Genomic DNA, 25,460 nt, shown 5'->3' with positions numbered 1-25,460 from the left:
TAGGCAAGAGTACTCAGTAGGAGCAAATAGCTTAGAAACAGGAGCTTGTGGAAGATTCAGAGAAACCTCGCAGATGCAGTGCTTCAGCTGAGACATGAACAAGGAGAAATCAGGAGTCAGGATGCTAGCGTGAGTGAAGTGTCCAGGCGGTGGAGGGAGCAGCCCCGAGGTGGGAGGAGAGGGCAAGGCATTGGAAGAACGCAGGTGAGGCCTCTGTTGTAAGCCACTAACATCGTGTCTTACAGTTTGGACTTGATCCTGAGGGCTCTGGGGACTGTGGAAAGTTTTAAGAAAGAGGCGATACAATCTCAGATTGGCATTTTAGAAATCTCAGTCCAGCTCCAGCACAAAGTTTGGATTCAGGGAGCGGGCGAGGCAAGGGGCACAGGGGCTGGTGAGAGTAGGGTTGCCAGATTCAGCAAATAAAAATACAGGTGGTCCAGTTAAATTTTCAGATGAACAATGGTTCGTTCTTGAGCATTAAGTATATCCCATACAATATTTGGGACATATTTATACTTAAAAAATGTTGTTGTTTCTCTGAAACTTCACAGGGGTGTCCTGTATTTTATCTGGCAACCCTAGGAGAGAGGCAGGGCTACCCAGTGGAGGTGTGATGGTGTCCTGGTTTAGGGCTGTAGCACTGGCAGTGAGGCGAGGTGGATGGATTCAAGGACTATTTAGGAGGACTGGGCCAGAGAGCTACACTGGTTGGCCAGAAGTGGGAAGTGGCTGCCACAGCACCATGTCCCCCAGACCACAGTGCCAGGGACCAAATCCAGGTGAGTGCAGGACCTCTCTGTGCCTCAGGATTCTGGCCCCAGGAGAACGCTGCAGAGCAGGGACAGGAAGGCAGGAGGTGGCACAACTGGAATAAAAAGCGTTCACAGGAAGTCGCGATACCGGCTTTAGGCGGGTCATTGACCTCTCTGGGCCTCTGCTCCTTCTTGGTCAAGTCTAGCTAAGAGCAAGTGACTTCAGGGGCAAGTTTCTTCTCCTCGTAAGACTCCCCAGGATGTAAACCAACCAAGCCAGGCCTTGAGACAAGCTCGTGGTACTGAGATTTCCTCTCTGCTGGTCTAAACACAACACTGCCGACCCGCAGAACCCCAGAGTGGACCCGGAGCTGGGGGATGGGGTAGAGCCCATGTTTCTCCACCGCTTGGCAGACAATCCCCAACACACATTTTTACTGAGCACCAGCGGAACGCCGGGCCCTGTGCAACTTTGGTGGATCACTTAGCCTTGCCAAGCCTGTCGTCCCAGCCAGTAAGTGTGGATGACAAGAGCTACCTCTCTTGATTATCCTCATGGTGAGAGGAGAGCCTGTTTCCCATGACTGACACACAGTAGGGCTCAGGAAGTCACACTTGGTCAGGATTGATAAAGCACAGACCCACCCACCTTTCTGCTCCAAGATGCTCACAACTTAGTGTGGGAGGACATTAGCAGTGGGAAAGGTGCCCCAAAGGGGAGGGTTTACGAGGTGAAGAGGCAGCACTGGGCAGCTGGGTCTAATCTGGGCGGGGCATGGGGTTCAGGACAGCTTGCCTGGGAAAGCCATGTAAGAGCTGGCTTTGAAGGATGCATAGAAGTTGGCAAGTGGATAAAGGACCTGTGTAACCAGCTGTCAGTCTAGGGAGGCTCAGCGGCCACAGGCCTGCACTGGACCAAACCAGTGAGGAGCCCGAGGGGTCCCCGCCTCGGGGAGAAGGACAGCCCGCCCAGGCTGGCTAATTTTCTGATGACCTTTGGGTAAACAGTTGTGCCCGCTCACATTTCAGTGGGACCGTTATACGAGAGACCACAGATGTTTAACACACAGTGTGTGCCTTCACTTCCCCCACTTCAGCCTTGAAACTTGGCCCTGGTTTCCCTGCCTGTAATTTCATCACATTAAGCACTCTTATACGTATGTGCCCTTACAGCCTCTCACGAAAATAGGTCATTGTGTTGGGCCAGGTTAAAGAAACGTGCTCCCCTTGAACGCTCTTGCATAAATTGCACCTTGGAGAGTGGGAAAGTAATTGCTTTGGCAATGGCATTGCTTGAAGTTTGCACACTTGGTAGAGTTCAGCGGAGAAGCAATCTCAGAGGCCAGCCGTTGGGAGAAGGGAGATTTTGAGCAACCGCCATGGTCTTAGAAGGTCAGAATCCAGATGGTGATGGGAGGGCTGACAACTACGCTGGGGGAGAAGCCAGTGGATTTGGCATGACGTCTAAGGAGTTAATCATCTCCGTAAAATAACAGAAAAGGCTCACTGTCTGAGGATATGCTCTTCCCGGCGGGAGGTAAGATTGCCTTCCAGAGTTTGAAATGCAGTCAGTGGTCCTTTAAAAACACTAAAAGGTGGTGAGCAGAAGCTTCGTGGCCTCGTCAATATTAAGTCAGGGCTGTAAATCAGTCCACCGCCTGCTGCCATTCCGGTAGCCGTTACCCATCCTGTTCACATCTGCCAAGTGGCAAGGGAGCAGCCGAGCCTTGCTGGCTCTCTCCGCGGGCCTGGAACACGTGCAGCAAAGGGTCTGCACTGGCCTCCAAAGGCAGGCCTTCCGTGGCTGGTTGCAGGGAGATTGGGGTTCTGGGTTTCTACTCACTGGAGATGACAGCCAGAGAAATGAACTGTGGGCATCACTGAAGTAGGGGGTGACCACCAACTCTTCCTTCATGTCTTTACATCAGCTGTTCTCTGGACAGGCAGAAAATGCTAGGTTCAAAGATTTATGGCATTCTGCCATAGAGAGGGATGCTGGCAGTTGGTCTAAGCCAGCCATTCTCTCACTGGCTACACATTAGAAGCTTAACCTGGGATGCTTCAACAAAATACGCATGCACAGCTCCACCTGTAGAAATTCTGACTTAACTGGCGTGGGAAAAGCTCAAGCATGAGTTTTTTTTTAAAGCTGCCTGGAGATTCTAATGTGCAAGAAGGGCTGGGAACCGCTGGGTGAACACAACCCACTTTTGCTCCCCTTTTTAGTTTACAGATGGGGAAAGTGGGACTGGTGTTGAAAGAACACCAGCCCAGGAATCAAGAGGTGTGGATTCTGGTGAATTCCAGGCATTTCCTTAGGTGTTATGATGGCGAGAGAAAAAATAAAAGGCTTGATCCCTGACCCCATAGACCTTAGAGTCCAGTGGTAAATAGGCGGATGAGCTAGGTAAACACCCCAATGTGGATTTCTGCCACACAGAGTGAAATCCGGTGCCAGGAGAACCTGTAAATTGGACATCTGACCTGGTCGGGGGGGGGGGGGTCAGAGACGCTTCCCTGAGGAGGTGAGAGCCAAGCTGAGTAATGGGTAAAGCAGAGGGAAAGGTGTCGGAGAAGATTCCAGGCCACTGGAGCAGCGTGCTCAAAGGGAGGGAGCATGACCAGGGGCCAGGCACTGGCAGGAGGGCTTCGAGAGCAGAGCAGGAGGCCAGAGCAGGAGGGGAGGGGCGCCCTCCGGCAGGGCCCTGTGGCCCCGTGATTCCCCTGAGCTGTGGGTGAGCATCTGGGCATGGCGGGGGGGTGGGTGCAGGCAGTGGGTCAGGTGTGTTTCCCACAAGGCCACTCGGGTGGCTCGTGGATCACACTGGGAAGGTTGTTCTGCTCCCCTTCGTCACGTGCGCCGCCAGAGCAGAGGCCTGGCCGGGTAAGGTTCCTCCCCCAAGATGGGGGGACCTTGGCCCAGAGTGGACATAGAGAGGCCATCAGGAACTGTGGCCGGAGAGGAGGCGAGGGCTTGGTCCTGCACCGTAGCCGGGCAGATGGGAGAAGCGGTTAGGTCAGGTTATGCAGAAGGTAAAATCAGTGCCCTGTCACCATCTGGGTGTGAGAACCTCAGGCGGCCACTTCTCCTGCCTGGGCCTCAGTTTCCTCATTTGCACGATGGGGAGATTCTAGAAACCTCTCATGAATGCCCAAGCCAACTGCCCCAGTCCCACAGAGCTGGAAATACAACCTAGGTCTCCATCCCTGCCAGGCCAGCCCCGCATAACCCTGTTCCCTGTGAACCAGCCCAGCTTCTGGCTCTTCTTCCTGCCTGGGTCTGGAGGGGTGGGTGGGTGGGCCGCGGTGGTCCCGTTTGGGCTCCCAGTTGCCGCATCGGCTTCTCTCGGGCGCCCGTGCCCATTCCTGCAGGTGACGCACGGGGAGCCCCGGAAGTCCTGCTCCAAGGTGACCGACAGCTGTCAACACATCTGCCAGTGCCGGCCCCCGCCCCCGCTGCCCCCGCCCCCGCCGCCCCCGCCGCCGCCCCGACTCCTCTCCGCCCCAGGTAAGTAAAGGCTCAGCCCTGGTTCCGGTTTCTCTTCGCGTTTTCCGGGGCCCAGGAAGGACCTGCGAAGCAGGTTCCCGGGAAGCCAGGAAGCAGAGGGCAGCCTTGCTTCCTTTGTAATTTTCCACTGGCCGAGCAGGAGGGAAGCCAAGACCCAACTTTTCCCTGCAGTCTGCAAAACGCCTTTCCCACAGAATGTTCCTGTGAGATGGAGAAAGATGTTTCTCCATTGGTTAATCAGATAAAAGTCAATCTCCATTTGATGAGTGGCTCTGCCTGGACTGTTCCGAAGGCCAGACCTTGAAGGGGGGCAGCCATGGGCGCTGGTCTGAAATACCCCTCCCGTGAGCATGGTTTCATTTTTTGATTTTAATTCATGTGTAAGGGAGCAATTAGTATAGAACCGAAGTGGAGGCTCTGAGAGCAAAGTTACACGGGTGCCGTTCAGCTATTTGCAGCGAGTTCTGTTACACACACACACCCGCATCCCCTCCCCCGCCCCGGTCACTTGTTCGCCTTGATTTCATCTCTGAACAATTTGATTGCAAACAAAGGAGTGTTTCTTTAGCCAGAAATGGCTTCAGTCCTGACCCGTAGGGGTTAAGTTCCCTGCTTACAATTGCCAGTTGATAAGGTCTCTAACAAGAGATTCTGTATTTTGGTTTGATCACTCAAGTTGCGGCCTATAGAATGCCCAAGCCCATGTGTGGATCCACCTCATTAAACACATCTCCGTTGAGTTACTTGGGGCATATTTTAAATAACTTTGACGAGGCTTATTCTCTGGTAAGCCGTGTTTCCAAGCTTGCGGTGCGCAGGCAGGGATGCAGTGTTCTGGTGGAATCTTTTGCAGTTCACGTGTGTTTCTGCACTTTGTCTGCTAGGCCCCCACCTGTCTCCATTCTTCCCTGACACCCGTGGCTCAGTGCTTCTCAAAGTGTGGCCCTCAGCATCACCTGAAGCATTCGTTTTAAAGTGCAGCTGCACAGGGCCACTTCAACCCACTAAGTCAGAGCCTTTGGGGTGGGACTTAGGAAGTGGCATCCTAACAAGTTCTGAGATGATTCAAGTGCAAGTTAAAGTCAAGGAGCTCAGCCTACCAGGCCCTCTGCTCCAGGCCTCTGCAGGATCCTGCCCTCCCAAGATTCTCACCCTCCTCCTCTCTCCTGAAGGAACCCCTGGGCTGTACTGTGGGGCCCCGCCTCAGGCCCCTGGCCCCTCACTCCCTTCCCTTCCATGAACTTCCTTCTCCCTCCCCTATTCAAGCTCCAGGCCCGTGCTGCTTCCAGGTGTGTTTGTACCTGATGGATCCACATCCGCCAGTTACAGTCTGTTCAGTTCATCCTGTGCGAACCGAGCATCTGTGCCAGACACAGACCTGAAAGACCATTCTGGTCTCTGGGATCTCTCGGCCTCAAGGAAGGCCTTCTGTCAGCAACCCACAAAAAGTGACCTGAGAGAGCACAGAAATTGTTCTCCAGGTGCACTGGAAATCCTTGAGTAGTTGGGCCAAACTACAGCCACAGTAAACAGCAACATTGACTTGGGTCTTCATAATAAATGGAATCGTTCTAGGTCATTGAAGGGGCGGTGGGGAAAGCGCATCCAGGCAGAAGCAACAGCAAGAGCAAAGGCTTGGAGGTGTGACTCTATGGGACTTCTCATGGGAGGTCCAAGCCCCTCAGACTGTGAAGGGCCTTGTGTGCCTGGCCGAGTAGATCACATTTCATCCTGTGAATCGTTGTTTGCCAAACATTCACCTATCCAAATACCTCCTGTTGTTTGCCTTATTTTTTTTTTCTTTAAACAGACTCACTTTTGTGTTTATACAAATTAATCTCCAAAGAAAACTTTAATAACTACCATCAGTGAAAAACCAGAATCACTTGCGTAAGTAGAAGGTGACCATAAAAACAAATGCAAACAAACCAGTGTTTTAAAGTTCTAGCCTGTCGTGGAAAGTTCTGAGCTCGAGGCCTTCTTTCTTTCTGCTAAAAAGGGAGTGCAGCAGGTGGTAGAGGGGTGGCAGAGCTGTAGGAGCCCCGTGCAGAGATATTTCTCAAGAAAGAAATCAGAAGGTTTGTGAGAGGATCAAAAGGGGCCTAAGTTTCTTGTTCTATGTTTCTGTGTGTCTGAGCACCAGGTCCACGTGTCATCCAAAACCAGCTTACTTGCTGCAGGGACACGTGTCCCATCCTTTAGGAAACTCTGCTCTGGGCAGCGATGAGCCCACGAAGGTATTAAGCAAAGAAGTGACACGATCCCACATCGTCCGCTTCAGAGTCAACTTTCCTGACAATGTGGAGGGTGGATTGGGGTGAGCTGCCCGACTGGGGTAAAGAGGGGACCACTGAGATACTTCAGGCCCCAGACCACCCACGAAGGCCTGAAGCCAGGTGGGGGGCTGTGGAGAAGGGGAGGTGGGTGGCGGTGCCAGGTGTGAGGGGACAGAGGCCTCCTGTGAGCTTGAGGCCTGAGGGCACTTCCGGGTTAGAGAACAGCAGGTGTAGTTTGATTCTATGGTAGGACTTTTTCAGTTACAAGTAGCAGAAACTCATCTTGAAGTGGCTTAAGTGATGCAAAAACTAGAGAGAGATGTTCGTTTTTTGGCTCATGTATTGGAATATTCCAGCAGCAGGTCTTATATGATGATGGTACTGGGTTTCCGTCTCCATCTCTCTCTTCTGATTTCTCCTGGGTCACCTTTTCTCTCGGGCAGGCCCAGTCTCTGTGGCTCCAAGCTCCAGGATTCCATCAACCTTACAGTTAGTAATCTCCCTACAAGGAGAGCTTCTCTTTCTCAATCATTCAACTAAAGACCCGGGGCTGACTTTCACTAGACCAGCTTGAGTCACATGTCCATCCCTGGACCAATCATGATGGCCTACGAGATGGAATGTGCTGATTGGTCAGGCCTGGGCCATGTGACCACGGTCGACAGTTGAGTTTTATGGATAGAGGTTAAGAGGGTGGTGGCTTCTGAAAGGAAAATCCAGGTAGAGGGGCTGTAACCCAAGGATGAGGACGTGGACACTGGGCAGGAGGACAGCGGATGCACCCCACAACCATGGGGTTCCGGGCAGATTAGACCAGTGGCAGAGAATGTGTTTTGTACACTGTCTTGGTCCTCACTGAGCTCAGCCCAGAACCCCGCACACAAGTACTGCCCGGTAATGTCAGACAGTTATGGCCACATCCATGACTTGTGCCTGTTCTTTAATCCCTGAGGAATTAGCCTCTCCCAGAGGGCACGGGGCTTCAGCAGGTGTGCACGGAGCTCCCCAGGTGCTGGCAGGGGCTTGGAAGTCAGCTATGAGCAAGAGAGGAGCAGCTCCTGCCCACAGGGAGCTCACGGTCAAGTGGTCCATCATCTGCAGAGGGTGTGCCTAGGAGTGTCCTTTCCTGCCATCTTTCTGGATCTGCCATCTTTCTGCTGGCTCCAGGCACATGCCAGCCTTTGCTCCTTTGGTCATCAGATGTGCCTGCATCCCTGCCGCTCACAAGGGCTTCTGATTTACCTGGTGAACGTTTGCCGAGTGTCTGCTCTGCGTCCAGCCCTGTGTTGGGTGCACTGGAGGCCCACGGAGAGTTGTTCTCAATGGCGGGGCCCGGGTAATGAAAAGACTGAGAACACGGCATAAGAGGTCGAGACCCTGAGCCTGGGTTGGTGTGCTAGCCCTGCCACTTCCTCTGCGTGATTATAAGAGGGATGGTAAACTTTTTTTTTTTTAATTTTTATTTTATACTGGACTATAGTTGATTTACAATGTTGTGTTAGTTTCAGGTGTACAGCAAAGTGAATTAGTCATACATATACATATATCTATTCTTTTTCAGATTCTTTTCCCATATACGTTATTATAGAATATTGAGTAGAGTTCCCTGTGCTATACAGTAGGTCCTTGTTGATTATCTATTTTATATATGGTAGTGTGTATATGTTAATCCCAACCTCCCAATTTATCCTTCCCCCCAGCCTTTCCCCTTTGGTAACCAGAAGTTTGTTTTCTATGTCTGTGAGCCTATTTCCAGTTTGTAAATAAGTTCATTTACATCATTTTTTTAGATTCCACATATAAGTGATATCATGTGATATTTGTCTTTCTCTGTCTGACTTACTTCACTTAGTATGATAAGCTCTAGGTCCATCCATGTTGCTGCACATGGCCTTATTTCATTCTTTTTTATGGCCGAGTAATATTCCACTGTATATGTGTACCACATCTTCTTTATGCATTCATCTGTTGATGGGCATTTAGGTTGCTTCCATGTCTTGGCTATTGTAAATAGTGCTGCAGTGAACATTGGGGGTGCATGTATCTTTTCAAATTATGGTTTTCTTCAGATATATGCCCAGGAGTGGGATTGCAGGATCATATGGTATGTCTATTTTTAGTTTTTTAAGGAATCTCCATACTTCTCCATAGTGGCTGTACCAATTTACATTCCCACCAACAGTGTAGGAGGGTTGAAATAGGGCTGGTAAACTTAAGCCTGAGTTTTAGGTGTGAGGTTTTCACCCACCAATGGGGTTGACTGGAGGATTCATGTAAGCGGCAAGCGCTTTGGAAAACTGGACCGGTATCCACTGCTGCTAACCACTGTGTGAAAATCATTCTGATAAAGAGCAGCCTCTGAGTGTTAGACTTAGGGGAAAAATGAGGTGCTTTGGGGGAAAGGTATTTAGTTCCAAAAAGGGCAGGAAGGGAGGATCAGGACAACGTGAGAGAATTTCCAAGTAGACCTTGGATAGGCAGGAGCACAGGGAGGCCGGACAGTCCGTGGAGGGGCTGAAGCAAAGGCCCGGAGTTCGGAGCCCGAGGATCAGGCAGGAGGTGCCCTGCTGCAGGATTGTCCTTCTGCAGGAGTGTGGACTTTGGTACATGTGTCAGGGATAGAGGGAGAAAGAGGACACAGGGAAACCTCTGTACCTACTCACACAGACCTGTAAAGTCGCCTGTAAAAGGAAGGGCCAGAAACATTTGCCAGAATTGTTGGGCATCCTCCCCGTGGCCAGGCAGGCCTCCCTCTTCATCCAAACAGCACCTGCTGCTGCCCTGCTGCTCCGGGCTACCAACGTATCCCGAGTTGGCCAGGACTCTCCTGGTTTTAGCCCTGAAAGCCCTGCATCCCGGGAAACCCTGTAGTCCTGGGCAAACTGGGATGGTGGGTCACCTACTGCTGGGCCACCTTTCTGGCAGTGGCAACATGGTTTTTCAATTTATTTCTTCTGTTTTATTTTGTTTTACTGTGAAACTTTCAAGAGCACTGTCCCCTCACCCCCCGCCTCCAGCTCCATTCTAGAACGTGTTGAACATGGGGGCAGCTCAGCCCCACATTTGTCTGTGGGTCCCCAGCTCGGCTGCCCCTCCCAGCCGCCCTGGGACGTCTGTTGAGACAGCCTTGCCCTGAGTCCTACTTGCCACCGAGAAGGAACTTGGAAAGGGTTCTTGTGATGTGGAAGATTCTTGGCCAGCATCTCCAGTTTCTGCCCTTTGTTTCCCAAGCTCTGCCCACGCCCTTCACACTTTAGGTGGCGACTGCCTAGGGCAGCTGCACTTTGTAAACTTTTGCAAACAGTGGGAGGCACTAGACTGGGTGATTCTCAAGTGCAAGTGTGGTCAGAATTCCCTGGAGGGCTTGTCCAAACACAGGTTGCTGAATCCCATCCCCAGAATTCCTGATTCAGTAGGTCTGGGGTGGGGCGGAGGATTTGCATTTCTAATATAGTCTCAGGTGACACTGATGCGCTGGCCGGCCAGGGCACACCCTTTGAGAACCAGCGTCCTAGAGAATGGCGGTCAAGTCAAGGGACTTTGGAGTCACATGCAGCTCTTCCACTCCTAGCTCTGCGACCCTCAGCATATCTCATCCCTCTCAGCCTCAGTTTCCTCATCTGTAAAGTGGAGCTAATGATACTTACCTCAGGAGGGATTGCAGTGAAGACTGGGAATTATACAGCCTGTACTTGGCAGAAACTACAAGCTGAAAAGTGGTGTTACAGCACAGTGGCTCAGCCTGGCTGTCCTGCCCTCTAGATCTGGGGTCCACCCTTGTTCATGAGCTAAGTGATTTGGGCAACGTGTCCTTAACAGCTTGGGACCTCAATTTCCACATCTGTAAAATGGGGCTAATGACAACACCCGCTGCATATGGGCTGGGCGGTTGTGAGAAATCCATGCCATGAAGTTAACACAGAGCAGAGCCTGGAACCCAAGTAACACTCACTGAATGGCAGCTAATAAGTAATACTAATGCTAACAGTAGTAGTAATAATAATAATACTAGGTCACTGACGTTCAGGTCAGGAGTTGTTTAAACATGGTTCTGGCACCTCGCTGCTGAGAAAGGAGCATCTGAATAGAAACTCAGGGAGGAAATGAGCGCTTTAAGGATGTGTCGATGCCCCTAGGTATTCAACAGAAAAGAAAAGGTCTACTGAGAATACCACTCTTCCCCCATTAGGGGCAGCTGTCACCAGGCTTGTGATCCCCAGGGTCAGCCCCAGAGTCCCTGGGTGAAAGTATTTCTGGAAGGCATGGGCAGGGGTGAACACTGGCAAAGCAAAGGAATAGACGTGCTCAAGGGCCCGACCAAAAAGCCCACGGCAGCTGCCAGGGCTCAGGACTGGGCTGACTTTGTAAATGTCAGCGATGGCCCACTCGTCCCCGCGCGTGACTCAGACGCTGCGGCCGAGGAAGGAGATGTGTACCAGCCCTCAAGGAAGAGCATGTACACCCCCTCCACAAGACCTGCTTCTGAGGCTGATGGGGCCAAAAATAGCTGTAGCAGAACAGAGGCGTGAGCCTGCATTCCCATAGTGCCTGTCTTTAAGGAGCTCAAAGCACTGAGATAGATTTGATTTTTCGCGTTTATTTTATTCTTAGAAAAACCCGAAGAGAGGTTGACTCCGCAAAGGTCACACAGCAGTGGTGGAGCGAGGAATGGAGTCACCTGGTTCCCCTCCTATGTGCCAAGGGCCACATTTTAACAGAGAGAAGCAAATGGGACTGTGGAAATTCTAGAAGGCTTTTTTTACTCAGCCAGAACACTAGGAGGAACTGGTACTCAGCCCCCGGTACTGAGGTGGAAGCTCTGTGCTTCTCTTCTCGTTTAATCCTCACGTACTCCTTTGTAGGAGGTCGTATCAGCCCCAATTTCCCTTAGGAGCCTGGGACTCAGAGAGGGTGACTTACTTGTTCCCAGCGGCCCAGCTGGTAAGGAGGGGAAGTACTTCCGGGTCACCGGATTACTTCCTGCTGAGTCCTCTGTCTAGCTCTCCTCCTCCATCTCTGAGAGTCAGCTTCAGGGGTCCCCTTTCCTTTCCTTGAATGGGCCTCGCTCCTTCCCGTCTCGGAGCCTCTTGTATATACTAGTCCTCGTGTCTGCCAGGCATCCCCTCGAAGTAGTTAACCTCAACTCAGGCAGATCTCAGCTCAAATATCCTCCAGGAAAACCTCCCCTGACTTCTACAGAGGTCACTCCGTTCCCTGTTCTGGTTCTCGATGGCTATGGAGTCAGTCACGCCAAAAGTTAGTGGTTAAAAAAACAACCCAAGTGTACTGTCCTTTCCTCTCAGCAGTTATGGGGGGTGACGGGGCTCCACCAGGAGGGTCTTGCTCGGGGTCTCCATGCAATCGTAATCAGTTGGCTGGAGCTGGAGCCATCTCGAAGGCTCCCTTGCTCGTGCCTGGTGGCTGATGCTGGCTCCTGGAGGGGTCCCCAGCTGGTCTTGTTCCTCCACGTGGCCTGGGCTTCCTCACAGCATGGTGGCAGGGTTCCAAGCTTGAGAAGCAGGTAGAAGCTGTACGCTTTTGATGATGTAACTGAGGAAATCATGCGGCATCATTTCCGCTACATTCTGTTCCTTGGAATCAAGTAACCGAGTCTGCTCAACTTCTAGGTTCAGGGAATTCGATTCCACCTCATGGTAGAGGAGTGTCAGGGAATTTGTGTACATTTTAAAACCACACACATACATACACACACTCTTTGAACTTTTTCTTTTCCTTTATAGCAATCATCCTACTCTTTAAATATCTAATTAATTATTTGACTAATGCCTGGGCCTTTTGCTAGATATAAATAATTGCGTGTGTCCGCCGTGTCCACTTATAGCCCCAGCTTGTTAGCATATGCCTGGCACATCACAGGTCCTCAGTAGCTACTAATTTGTTTCTTTTGCAAAGATTTTTATGCTCTACTGTATGCCAGGCACTGTGCAAGGTTCTGGGAGTGCGGTGGTGAACAGGATGGAAGGGTCCCTGTGTGTGGGACAGAAAATAAACAAACCAATAATATCGCCAGAAAAATAGAAGATAACGTATCCTACAAAGGTAATTAAAATCACAGGATCTGATAGGGGGTGACTGGGTGGTCACTTAGATTGTGTGGTCTGGGGACAGGAGATGACATTTCAGCTGAGACCCGATTGAAGGGAAGTTGTGGGCAAGGAAGACGTGGGGGAAGAGCGTTCTCAGCAGAGGGAACAGCAGCGCGAGTTCCTCGTGCGCTTGGGGTGTGTGAGGGACCACTGTGGCTGCTGGCTGAGGCGAGGCCCAGAGGGAGGGCCTGGGAGGCCAGGGAAGGGGTTGGGGTTTTATCTTAAGTGTAAGCAGAAGCTTCGAGAGGGTTTTGAGCAGGGCTGTGGCGTGACCTCATTTATACTTTACAGAGCCCGGCTCCCAGTGTGGAGACTGTCCCTTTGGTCCAGGTGGTGATGGAGGAGCCTGTGAGGTGGCCTGGATGGGGGGAGGGGAGAGGCGGCAGTGTCAAGGCCTGGTCTGATTTAAGATGGTTTCGGAGGTGAGGTGACGGCTGCGGTTGTAGGGAGCGAGGGCAGCAAGGATGCTGTTAGGTCCTGTGGAATGAACAAGCGGGGAAAGCCTGAGGACATCACTCACAAGCTCCCCCTCCTTGGTCCCCTCGGGTGTTTGTGATCTCAGCAGCGGGATAATGATGCAGACCCGGGTGGTGCCGGGAAGAGGTGAGCGTGTGACGAGGGACTTTGGATATCGAACACAGGCTGTGTCACTTGGGTCGTTTCTTGTTTCACGGGTCATGTTGGTGCCAAGCTGGTCTTCACTGCCGCCATTGATCTGGACCTTGGGGTATCGGATGTTCATCTTTTGCGGGAGGTGGGGTTTCTGTGCTGTTATCTTTGAGCCGCTTGTCTGGTCTGTGAGTAGTAGGATCTGGTGGCTGGGCCCGGCTCTGTCTCTTACCGGCTGTGTGCTGGTCACTCAACCTCTCTGAGCTTCCGTTTCCTCATCTGCCAAAGGGGGCTCAGGATGCCGTCCTCAGAAGGTACCTGTGGGAGCGTGAATAACATGTGGGCCTGGCCCAGCACCCGCTACGTCCCCACTCCCAGTAAATGGGCTCTCTTGCCAATATAATCCTCGCTTGAGCAAATCTCTTATCCAAACCCAGTCTCAGCTCTGCCATCCCTAAGAAGGGCTGCCTGGCTCTGCCCTGCCTTCCCCTCGACACTAAGCATCACGTGTACGGTAGCGTGATTTTTTTGTGCCCAAACTTGAGTGTCTGATATCCGTAATATCTTTCAGTACGTGGAATTGTTTGTCTTCCATGTATTTGGGCATATCCAGCAAATAAAAGATTACAAATGGATGCGGACTTTAATTTCTTAACAAACCTATATTCGTTGATTTATTGAACAAACGTTTGCCAAGAGGTTGTGCCCTGGCAGGTCTTGGGGCTGCAGAGATGAACTGTGCACGGCCCTGCCCTCGGGTAGCCTGCCTCTGGCTGGATGCCTGAGCCCTGCTGCGTATCGGCATCCCCTGGGAGCTTTAGAAACGACTGATGCCCGGGCCCGCCCTCAGTGGAGGTGCTTCTTGCATGAATCAAGGTCGAGACCCTCGGCTGTAACCAGAGGCCAGAGGCAGGAAGGGGTCTGTGCCAGAAGGAGGAAGAGGTGAGGGCCCAAAAGACTGGTGAGGCTTGCACGTGAGTGACCTCCTGGTACCGCTACGGGCGCTGTGATGACCCCAGAATTGGGGCCAAACAGGGCAGGGAGGGTGCGGCCCCCATAACGGAAGGGGAGCCTGCTGGGTGGGGGGCATGATCCTGGCTAAAGGGCCCCACCTGTAGCATCAGGATGGAAGGCTGGTTCTGACGCCCTGTGACTCTGGCCTCACGTGGACCTCGTTTTCCTCATAGGGCTGTTGAGAGGGTCACATGAGTTTGAAGGTGACGGTGCTTAGAACAGTGCCAGCACGGGGTGATTGCCCTGCCAGACTTAGCTATTTCGTATTATTATGGAAGTCATCTAGAATGTCCCACTTACGTCCGGGTCAAAGCAGCCAGCCTGACCTGTTTAATTTCTGATCCAGTCCCTGAGGTCGGGGACTGTTGATTCGTCTTTGTCCCCAGAGACAGCTCAGAGCTTGACATGGAAAGTGCACACTGAGTGTTTGAATATATGAATGCATGTGTGACTAAATGAGGAAGACAGAAGAGAAACTGTCCAGGACAAGGGGGTAGAGAGAGGACTGACATTTTTTTTAAGAGTCTGCCATTTGCCAAGGAGCATTTGGGACCATGTCTTATTTAGGGCTCGATGGAGGGTGGGCTGTCGACTTACCCAGGCAGAGCTGCAGCCCTGGCAGTTGGAAGCCCAGCCAGCGAGCCCAGGAAGGGCACCAGCAGCACCTGGTACAAGCTGTCACCTTTTTCCACTGTGATTGCCACAGGTGACCTTGCCCCTGGTCAGACCCAGATGGATCCACACCGTCTAGCTAGGAGTCCACACCTCTCTTTAGCACCCAAGAAAGCACATCAGCATTCAAGCGAGTGTTCTCCTTTCAGAAGGATACCTAATTTATATATTTAAAGAGCAGTAAATCACTCACAGACATTTACTCATTCAACAAATACATGGAGAGCTCTCCGCTGAGGTCACAGACTGAGGAGGACACAGTGGGTAAGACAGGGCGAACCCAGGGAAGCTTCAGTGGGGGACGATCGGGGCTCTGTTTTTTCTCATGTGGAGTTTGGGATGCCTGTGGACAGCCAGGAAAGGCAGAGCACACAGGAATTGTAGACTAAACGGAGCACCAAGTGTCCGCAGGCCATCGGTCCCCTGAGAGGAGAGGGTCTGTCCTAGAGCAGGTGTCCTGCAGGAGGCGCTGGCTGAGCTGAGGGGGGATGATTCTCCAGATGAGGGCTGGGCGTGCTCACAGCAGAGAGAACAGCAGGGGCAAAGGATGGGAAGCCACGGTGATGGGAGGCGTGGTGAGAGAGGAGTGGAGGCGTGGCAAAGCTTGACAGTGTGCGGGAATCTCAGACTCACTCCCCGGGCGGTGCGAGCCCTAGAGGGTCCGACTGGGTCCGACTGGAGAGCTGCCACCTAAGCTGCCTTTACTCAGCCCTGGCTGGGGACAAAGTAGAAGGAGGCTGAAGGCAGAGGGCAGGGAGGAGATGGTGGCCTGGGCCAGGGAGCAGCTATGGGGCACAAGAAATTTCAGGGCTCAGTGACCAGCCGCTGTCCAGGGTGAGGGCAAAGGAAAACTCTGTCTGATCAGATCCCCCTTGTGGAGACAGGACACGAGGGAGAGGGATGGCCTCAGGAGTTCCAGGCTTTGTCACGGGGCATTGGAGGTGGCACAGGACAGCAGGGAAGATGGTTGGCTGGTGGGTCTGGAGTTGAGGACAGAGGCCTGAGCTGGCCCTAAGGATGGGGTGGGAGCACCAACGGCCTTGGGGCCAAAGCCACTGGAGATCAATCACCTGGGGAGAGCATGGGGAGGACAGAGCCTGGGGTTCGGGGGAAGAGGAGCCCGAGAAAGGGCAGCCAGAGGGGAAGGAGGAAAACCGGGAGAGGGGAGGGGGCAAGGAGTCGAGGGCTGGGAGGGCTCACGGGATTTGTAACCAGGAGCTGGTATCCACCCTCCTGTACCCATTTACCTTCTCCTCCAGAGTGGAGAAGAATGAAGGAGGAAGAAGCTTAAGAACTGAAACAAATGCGTGGCTCCCACTTAGGGACCATTGGAAGTCAGGTGGTGATAAAGTTAGTCTAATCCAGGGCGGCTTCAGGGAGGAAGCAAGCTCACTGTGCACACCTGGAAGAGGTACGATTGGCCTCAGGAAGATGAGCTGAGTGGGAAAGGGCATGAGCAAGGTAGGGGAGCTAGTGTGGACGTGGCTGGGAGCAACTAGGGGCCCCCAGTGGAAGATCTGATCTGCGTTGTCACAGGTGGGTGTGCTGATCAGGGTTCAGAGGCAGAGTCCCCAGGACGCTGGGAGCTGAGGCTGGAGGAGGGGATGGCAAGACCGGGAGACCTGTATTCATTCAAACGTTTCTTGAGCATTTCTACATTCCAAGAGCTTGGGCTACACCGTGGAACAAAGTAAACGCAGAGCTGATACTCTGGCAGGGGAGAGAGAGCAGAGAACAATAAACTTGATGAACCGTTAGGCTGTAGAGTGTCCTAGAAATGTAAGTGCTGTGGGAAGAAAGTGAACTAGAGCAAGCTGGGCTTGGGCCACGTGGCAACCTGGAGGGAAGATGGCGGTGGAGCGAAGACTTGGAGGCGAGGGAGCGAAGCTCACTGGTACATGGGGAGACTGTCCCTGGTGGAGAGGACAGCCAGGCTGAGGCCTGGGGTGGTTGAGGAGCAGCCGGTGGGGGCGCAGCGTGGCTGGGGCAGAGTCAGGTGAGGAACAGGGTCAGATTCCAGATGAGGGCCCTTCACACTAGCTAGGAGTCCACACCTCTCTTTAGCACCCAAGAAAGCACATCAGCATGTGTGCTGGGTTCCAACAGGTGGTGTCCTGGGGGACCAGGGCAGTGAGCAGCGAGGGGTGGCCGGACACTGCAGTTGCTACAAGGTGAGCAGCTCCAGTGGGGTCTGCCCCAGAGATGCTGGGGCCAGGGCTGTCCTGGAACCAGGACAGAACCATCTGATTTCAGGTCCCAGCCAGCCCCTCAATGAGAGCTCTGATTCGAACAAGGCTCTGGCGGAGGGCTTTGTAAGTGGGCTGGTACTGGTGTAATTAAAAGAGGGAAATGATTTATGCGTCTGCCAGGTGGGGGATGAACGCCTACCACCCGGTGCTTCCAGGTGTGAAGCCTGAGTCCTTCATCACTTTCATGGCGCTGTGATCGGCTATGCAGCCCAGATCTGCTCCACCTGTATCTCCAGGGCCCTGGGACTGGCATTCCCAAAGCCACCTCTTGGGTCTCAATCCTGGCGCCCAGGTCCGGCCCAGAGCAGAGGCCTATTGTGGAGGAACCATCATGGAGGTCGTTTCTGTGGATACAGGAAGAGAGTTGAACTCTGTAAGAAACATGGTGATAGTTTCTCTGAAGTGAATCAATGCTGACAAATGAAAATAACACTAAAGAGTCTAAATATACTCAGACGCAAGAAGCCACTCTCTTTTTTTTTTTTTTTTTTTTTTACTGAAGTCTAGTTGATGTACAATATTATATGTTACAGGTGTACAATATAGTGATTCACAATTTTTAAAGGTTATACTCCATTTGTAGTTATTATAAAATATTGGCTATATTCCCTGTGTTGCACAGTATATCTTTGTAGCTTTTTTTTTTTTTTTTAATTTATGGCTGTGTTGGGTCTTTGTTGCTACACGTGGGCTTTCTCTAGTTGCAGCTAGCGGGGGCTACTCTTCCTTGCAGTGCGCAGGCTTCTCATTGCAGTGGTTTCTCTTGTTACAGAGCACAGGCTCTAGGTGCGTGGGCTTCAGTAGTGGTGGCTTGCGGGCTCTACAACGCAGGCTCAGTAGTTGTGGCTCACGGGCTTAGTTGCTCCGCGGCATGTGGGATCTTCCCGGACCAGGGCTTGAACCCGTGTCCCCTGCATTGACATGTGGATTCTTAACCACTGTGCCACCAGGGAAGTCCCTGTAGCTTATTTTATACATAATAGTTTGTCCTCTTAATCCCCTACTCCTATATTGCCCCTTCCCCCCACTGGTAACCACTAGTTTGTTCTCTCTATCTGTGAGTCTGCTTCTCTTTTGTTACATTCACTAGTTTGTTGTATTTTTTAGATTCCACATATAAGTGATATCATATAGTATTTGTCTTTCTCTATCTGACTTATTTCACTTAGCATAATGCCCTCCAAGTCCACCCATGTTGCTGCAAATGGCAAAATTTCATTCTTTGTTCTTCTTTCTCTAGTTGCGTTAGATGTAACATTAGGTTGTTTATTTGAGATTTTTCTTGTTCCCTGAGGTAAGCTTGTATTGCTATAAACTTCCCTCTTAGAACTGCTTTTGCTGCACCCCATAGGTTTTGGATCATCATGTTTTTGTTTTCATTTGTCTCTGGGTTTTTTTGATTTCCTCTTTGATTTCTTCAGTGATCCACTGGTTGTTTAGTAGCATATTGTTTAATCTCCACGTGTTTGTGGTTTTCGCAGTTTTTTTCATGTAGTTAATTTCTAATCTTGTAGTGTTGTGGTCGGAAAAGATACTTGATATGATTTCAATTTTCTTAAATTTACTGAAGCTTGCTTTGTGGCCCAGCATGTGATCTATCCTGGAGAATGTTCCATATGCACTTGAAAAGACCGTGTATTCTGCTGCTTTCAGATGGAATGCTTTATAAATATCAATTAAGTCCATCTGGCCTAAGTATCATTTAAGGCCTGTGTTTCCTTATTGATTTTCTGTCTGGATGATCTGTCCATTGATGTAAGTGGGGTGTTAAACTCCCCCACTATTATTGTGTTACTGTCAATTTCTCCTTTTATGTCTGTTAACACTTGCCTTACATACTGAGGTGCTCCTATGTTGGGTGCATATATATTTACAATTGATATATCTTCTTCTTAGATTGATCCCTTGATCATAAAATTTCATTTTTTTGTGTGTGGCTCAGTAGTATTCCATTGTGTATATATACCACATCTTCTTTATCCATTCATCTGTTGGTGGACACTTAGGTTGCTTCCATATCTTGGCAATTGTAAATAACTGGGGTACATGGGATGAACACTGGGGTTCATGTATCTTTTAGAATTAGTGTTTTTGTATTTTTCAGATATATACCCAGGAGTGGAATTGCTGGGTCATATGGTAGTTCTATTTTTAGTTTTTTGAGAAACCTCCATCAAGAAGCCACTCTTGGTTTCTGCTATAAAAAAGCTCACAACCCAAAACCCTTCTCACTTTTTGGTCAAGAACCAAATGAAGCTAGAGTCTGGATGCCCAGTGGGAGATTGTTGCAGGTGTTCAAGCATCTGCTGAACTCTTGCTCTGGGGTGGATGCTGTGGCAGGAGCTGGGGATGTGAGCATATAGTGGTGATTACAGGGCAGAAACGGAGGCTACAGAGAGGGCCCTACCTTGGACAGAGTGGCCAGGATAGGTCTCTCCGAGCTGTCTGATATTTGAAGGAGAAGGAACTAGCCTTGTGAAGACTGGGGAGAGCATTCCAGGCAGAGAGAATAGCATGTACAAAGGCCCTGTGGTGGGAACAACTGTTGTGCTGGGCATGGAGATCAAGGGGGAAAGTGGTTTAAAACGATGTTAGAGAGGTTAGTACCAAATCACGCAGGGACTTGAAAACCATACTTTACATACTACAGAGCTGGATTTTTTCCAAAGTGCCATGGAAAACCACTAAGGAAGTTTGGACCAATACGGTGGCACTAACAGGTTTACTTTTGAAGACAATCATTGGCGGCCGAGTGGAGAATGGGCTGGAGGGGCAAGAGAGTTATAGGGAAGACCAGCCAGGAAGCTATCGCTGTTGTCCAGGTGATGGGAGATGGTGTCCTGGACTGGGGCAGTGGCCAAGGGGAAGGAGAGGTGGACAGGCAGATCCCAGACACAGTTTGGAGAGAGAGCCAGCAGGATTGGGTGGAGAAGGATGAAGAGGAAAAGGAGAGAGTCTAAGGAGGAGATACAAGGACGAGAAGTTGATGCCAACCAGTGTCTGCCAGCAGTTTGGTGGCCCTGGTACCATCTGCTGAGCAAGGATGCTGATTCACTCAGCTCATTTGTACGGAACACCTCCTATACGGAACACTTACTGGGTGCTAGGTTGAGCAACATAGAGATAAGTAAGAACTGTTCCCTGCCCTGGAGGAGCTCACCAGCCAGGGGAGGGGGGATAAAAAGCTATCATCCAGCGCAGAGTACAATGGATACGAAGTGCTGCTGAGCCCAGAAGCGGGAGCTCTGAGCGGTCAAGGATGACTGCTTGGAGGAGGTGGCATGGAATTGAGAGCAGTTAGGATTTTGAAGAGCAGACGTGGGGAGGGGTATGAGGGTTGATGGAAAAGGTGCTCCAGGTGAAAGAAACAGCATGAGAAATGTGGGGAGTCAGGAGTCTCAAGGCCTTTTGGGAACCTGAGCGTGGTCCCACTTGTTGGGAGCGTGGGATACCGGGGCAGGGTGATGGGAGTGGGCACTGTCTCGGGATGGACCGGCTGAGGGGTCTGGATGTGATTCGAGAAGAGCTAAAGCTTTAGAGCAGCTGAGTTAAGCCGACCAGGTGGTGTCTGAAGACTATTAATCTCACAGAGACGGGAAGGAGGCCGAGTCCACTGCACATTTGTGTGTCTCTTTCTAAGATTGTGCCAAGATGTTGGCCTTGTTTTGTTCCCCTTTACAGCCCAGTTTATGGGGACTTGATTTATGCTGGCTCTCCATCCCATTCCTCTCTCTAAATATGGTTAGGTTGCAAATGCGGATGGCATCTGTTAGTCCTGCAGCGTGGGCCTTCCTTCAGTTCATCAAGATTGGACAGGACCTGGCAGTGGCACCCATGCTCCCCTTTGCCCTTTGGCCTCCGAAGAAAGAACCCAGTAAAGGTTCAAGGTGTATGGGACCAGCCTGTCTGGGAAGCTTCCAGACCATGATGCTCGCACTGGGGCCTCTGCCAACAACCAGAGCAGGTGGTGACGGCAAGTACTTCTTCTTGGTCACTCCTCTTCCAGGAAGGCCTCCCCTCCTCCAGGTCTGGAAGTTGGGATTACAAATGGGTTGCTCCAGCTGGCTTGTTGGGCTGCCTGGGGAAGAGCTGGGTTTTTTTCCTTTCTTACTCGGCCAGGAGAATTGCTGGGCTTAAGAGATTCTAAACTCTGATTGTGCTGGAAATGCAGTTACCTTGACTACTCAAGAGTATTTTGATTCTTTGAAACAGGCACTTTTTCTCCTTCCCCTCACCTCCCTCTCCAGCCCTTTCCCTCGTACTCCAAGTTCATACTTTTCCAAGTTCAGATGAATCTCCCCCACCCAACACACACACACACACACACACACACACACACACACACAGAGGCAGTGCCCTGCCCTCCGACACCCTCTTTCCCTCTCTCACCTTGAGCTGACTTTGATCCTACCTGTGGTTCTCAGTCAGGGGTAAATCAGCCCCTTAAAGTCCATTTAGAAAAGTGGGGGAATTCCAGTTTGGGGTGGAGGGGTGAGTGCTACTGGCATTTGATGGTCGGGGGCCAGGGATAATAAATGTCATGCAGGGGACAATTGACACGACAAAGTCCCTCCCCATAATACTAATAGGGATTCTGCTGAGAAACTGCTTAGCCACCAAGCCTTGTTTTGAAGCAGCCAGACTTCAAGTCCTAACCCGGTGTCCCCAGGAGAGTTCACTCTTTCCATTTTTGGAAAACTCAGTGACCCGCATCGCTACCCTGGAAGACAGTTACTGTCTCTTTCGATGATTCTGTTTCACTTTGCATAATGGCTTGAGGCTAGTCCACATTCATGTATCAACCATTTATGAAACACCTTGCGAACAACAGAGAGATGCAGAATAGGCAAGACCTGGCGCAGGTCCTTAGAGAGCTTGTGTTTACATTGCTGAGTGACTCTAGTGGTCTTTGATGACCCCACCAACTCAGTCCCCTGGAAGGCAGAGGATGGGTCTACTTCATTCCCACGTCCACCCCACAGAGCTGCTTCACAGTGGCCTGCTCACAGACAGGATGCCATTCATGCCTGTTGGCATTCTGGTTGGCTGGAGGACAGGGCCCTTGGTTGTCCATCACCAGGACCTTTGTTCTCCCCTCTGCTGTCAATGCTGATGTATGAAATTGAACTTTGACACATGGTTTTATGTGGTCAGGTACTTGTATTAGGCTGTGTCTTTATAGGCATCATGTTTTTCTTGACTTTCATTGGTCATCTTGTCTTATATCGGGTGCCCTAGGGACAGAGCCTGAGCTGGGTTCAGGTGTGTTATCATTGAAGGAGGGTTCTCAGGAGGGAAGTGAGGGAAACAGGACCCGAAATGGAAGGAGCCAATCAAGGGTATGGTTTCAGGGCAACCCACAGGGAGCTCAGGATGTGAGCAGCTCCATCGAGGAAGCCGTGAGGCAAGGGGGCAGCCTTTTATGCTTCCAAATCACTGACTGCCCCTGTGGTCCATGGGGGACCCCAGCAGCTTCTCCTACATCACTTAGAAGCAAGGAGCATCTCCATCAAGTTAGGTACCACACAACATGCTCTCAATTTCTTGGCCCAAATCTGGCAGAACCCTTTGCTATAAAGACCTACCCAATTTTGTCCTCCTACCTTTGAGATTTTTAAATGTTTTCCTCAGTGTTTCCCCACTTTTGTTCCTTTCATTCCCTTTGTCCCCCATTTCCACTGGTCTCCTGTTCCCACCAAGACAGAGCCCGGTGCCCTGAAGTGCCCAGCTCACCTCAGAGACTTGGAGAGCTTGAGGGGTGCACATGGAGGGGGATCAATCACCCCAGCCCTTAGCCACAGCTGATTTGCAGTGCAAAGCCCCCTCCCTCAGGCCCCACCCCCAGGCCAGAACCCTGCATTCCTTTACAGTGAGAAATACACAAAAGATTTTTGTCTCATCTCTGAGAACATTCTGGACCTTATAACCAGCAAAGCAGTTTATCTCCTTTCTCAGCCCTAAGATGCTTTCTGCGGGCCCCTTAAAGCCCTGTGGGATTACCGGTTCTGACATTTACTGCTCCTCGTTCCGGGAGAGACTATAGGAGTGTGAGCGTGGTGCTGGCTGATGTTTATTAAGTGCTGCTGTCTCCGAGGTACAGCCATTAAGTAATACCGCTAATTCCTTTCTTGCTTTTTTTTTTTTTTTTTTTTTTTAAACGCACATCCCACAACTTATCCATCCTCCCCTTGGAAGTTATCCCACTCTGTGCTGGCTCTGGCAGTTCCGTCACTGCCCGGAAAGTTTCTAGATTCTTCCCTATAAGGGTTTGAACCTGCGTGGCCAAAACGGGGAGCAAAGTTAGGCATCTGATTTACAATTTACAAGGAAGATTCTGGCAGCTGTGTGGAGGATGGATGGGGTAAGGGAGAGACCAGTTAGGAGGCTGCTGTCAAGAGGGCAGGTGAGGGCGGAAGGGACGGGAGGCCAAATTCGAAGGAAGAAATGACGAGACTTTAGTTGCATTGAATGGAGGGAACGGTGAGGGGAGGGGGGATGTCAGGAAAGACCCCCCAGTTTCTGAATTGAGCAGCTGGGTGAATGGATGATTGGAGAAGGAGGGGGTTGAGGGGTGAAAAGTGAAGAGTTGGGTTTGGGACCCGGACAGTCCAAGTTGGCCTTTGGACCACCTAAGTGGAGATGCTGAGTCAGGAGCTCAGGGAAGATGCTGGGTCTAAAACCGTAAATATGGGAGTGGCTGGCACCTGGCTGGTGTCTGAAGCCCTGGGACTGGATACATCTTCTGGGGAGAGAGACAGGCATGGAAGAGGCCGCCTGCAGCCCCAGGACCTAAGAACGCTGCATTCACTTTCTCTCTGTTTTTCAAGAGGACAGCTTCCTTTCCTTCCTTTATTCCCAGAGGAATAAATCTTTAAAGCTGATCCGTTACTGAGGCCATCACCTGGGTCATTGCCCCCCAAGAAGGATGGGAATGGCAGCCATATCAGATACCACACTGATGGGCCGTGGCCTCACGGGCCACACCCAGTGTTTAAAAAGAGAAAGAAACAATATGTAGTCATCAAAGATAGTTCACATTTTAAAAATCCTGATTTCTGTGTTCTCTTAAAAATCAGCACCTCGCAGTGCTGTGGAATGGAAGTGTGAGCTAAGGCTCAGAGTGGAGTCCTCGAGGTGACGAGGGCAGTTTGAGGCAGTGTGGGGTTGGGAGGGGAGAAAAGTAGAGAGAAGGAGGCTGGAAGGACTTGGGGGGGGCGGGGGCAGGGGGGCGTGGAGGGACTGGAGTGAGTCTTTGTTCTTTGCTAAGCTTGGTGATCCCTTCGTGCTTCTCTAGGGAATCTTTGGTAAATGCTCGTTCCTCATTACTGCCTGTGGGTTGGCCCCGGGGGCTGGGGGCAGGAGATGCTGAGTTGGCCTCAGGGTGAATTTGGGACAGGACGCAAGGCCCCAGGAGCCCATGGCATCTGGTTTACCGTCTCTGTCTAACAGAAGTACTGGAAAGGCTCCGTATCCCTTATCTGAAACTTGGGACTGGCTGTGTTTTGAAAATCAGAATGCTTCAGATTTTACAAAAGCAGTATCATATATCAATATATATCATATATCAATGGATTAAGTAACACCTCCAGGCAGTCCAGCACCCAATAATATTCCTGCAGTGAAACGTGGATATTCACACTAAATGAGACAAATCACAACCATAAAGAAACCCACTTCCCCACAGCTCAAGTTTTGCTACCAAATTAATTTTGGCAGCAAATGACAAAGAGTTGAGGTCCTGCATTTGAAAAACATCCTCTTCTGAACTGGCTAGATAAATCGTAGCATATCCATACCTTGGCACTCCATTCAGCAATTTTTTTAAAAAGGCAGCTCTGTTCATACTGACGTGAAAGCATTGCCAAAATATTTTAAGTGAAATATATATTATATCTGATAGCATCCCTGGTGTACGTATAGGATGCTGTCTTAGTCTGTTCTGGCTACTATAATGGAATAGACTGGGTGGTTTATAAACCACAGAAATTTAATTCTCACAGTTCCAGAGGCTGGAAGTCCAAGATCAAGTTGCTGGTAGATTTGGTGTTTGGTGAGAGCCCCTTTCCTGGTTCATAGAAGGTGCCTTCTTGCTCTGCCTTCACATGGCAGAAGGGGCGACAGATCTTTCTACAGTTTCTTTTATAAGGGCACTAATCCCGTTAATGAGGGCTCCAGCCTCATGACCTAATCACCTCTCAGAGGCCCCAACTTTTAACACTGTCACTTTGGGGGTTAGGATTCTAACATATGAGTTTGGGAGGCACACAAAC

At 50.9% G+C, this 25,460-nt stretch overlaps 1 protein-coding gene across 5 annotated transcripts in view; it reads left to right on the top strand.

Moving 5' to 3' along the window:
• PRIMA1 (proline rich membrane anchor 1) overlaps positions 1–25,460 on the top strand; it is a 62,312-nt gene that overhangs the window by 3,890 nt on the left and 32,962 nt on the right. For all 5 annotated transcript variants that reach the window (XR_009500987.1, XM_059914878.1, XM_059914876.1 and 2 more), the window contains exon 3: positions 4,128–4,263. Coding sequence is in view for 4 of the 5 variants with exons in the window: in XM_059914878.1 (XP_059770861.1) it covers positions 4,128–4,263 (136 nt within the window). In the remaining variant the exon portion in view is untranslated. The remainder of the gene's footprint in view (positions 1–4,127; positions 4,264–25,460) is intronic.

Source organism: Balaenoptera ricei, chromosome 2 (assembly GCF_028023285.1).
Source record: "Balaenoptera ricei isolate mBalRic1 chromosome 2, mBalRic1.hap2, whole genome shotgun sequence".
Lineage (NCBI taxonomy): Eukaryota > Metazoa > Chordata > Mammalia > Artiodactyla > Balaenopteridae > Balaenoptera > Balaenoptera ricei.
The sequence above is the reverse complement of the archived record's forward strand: the minus strand, read 5'-3'. Positions and strand labels throughout refer to the sequence as shown.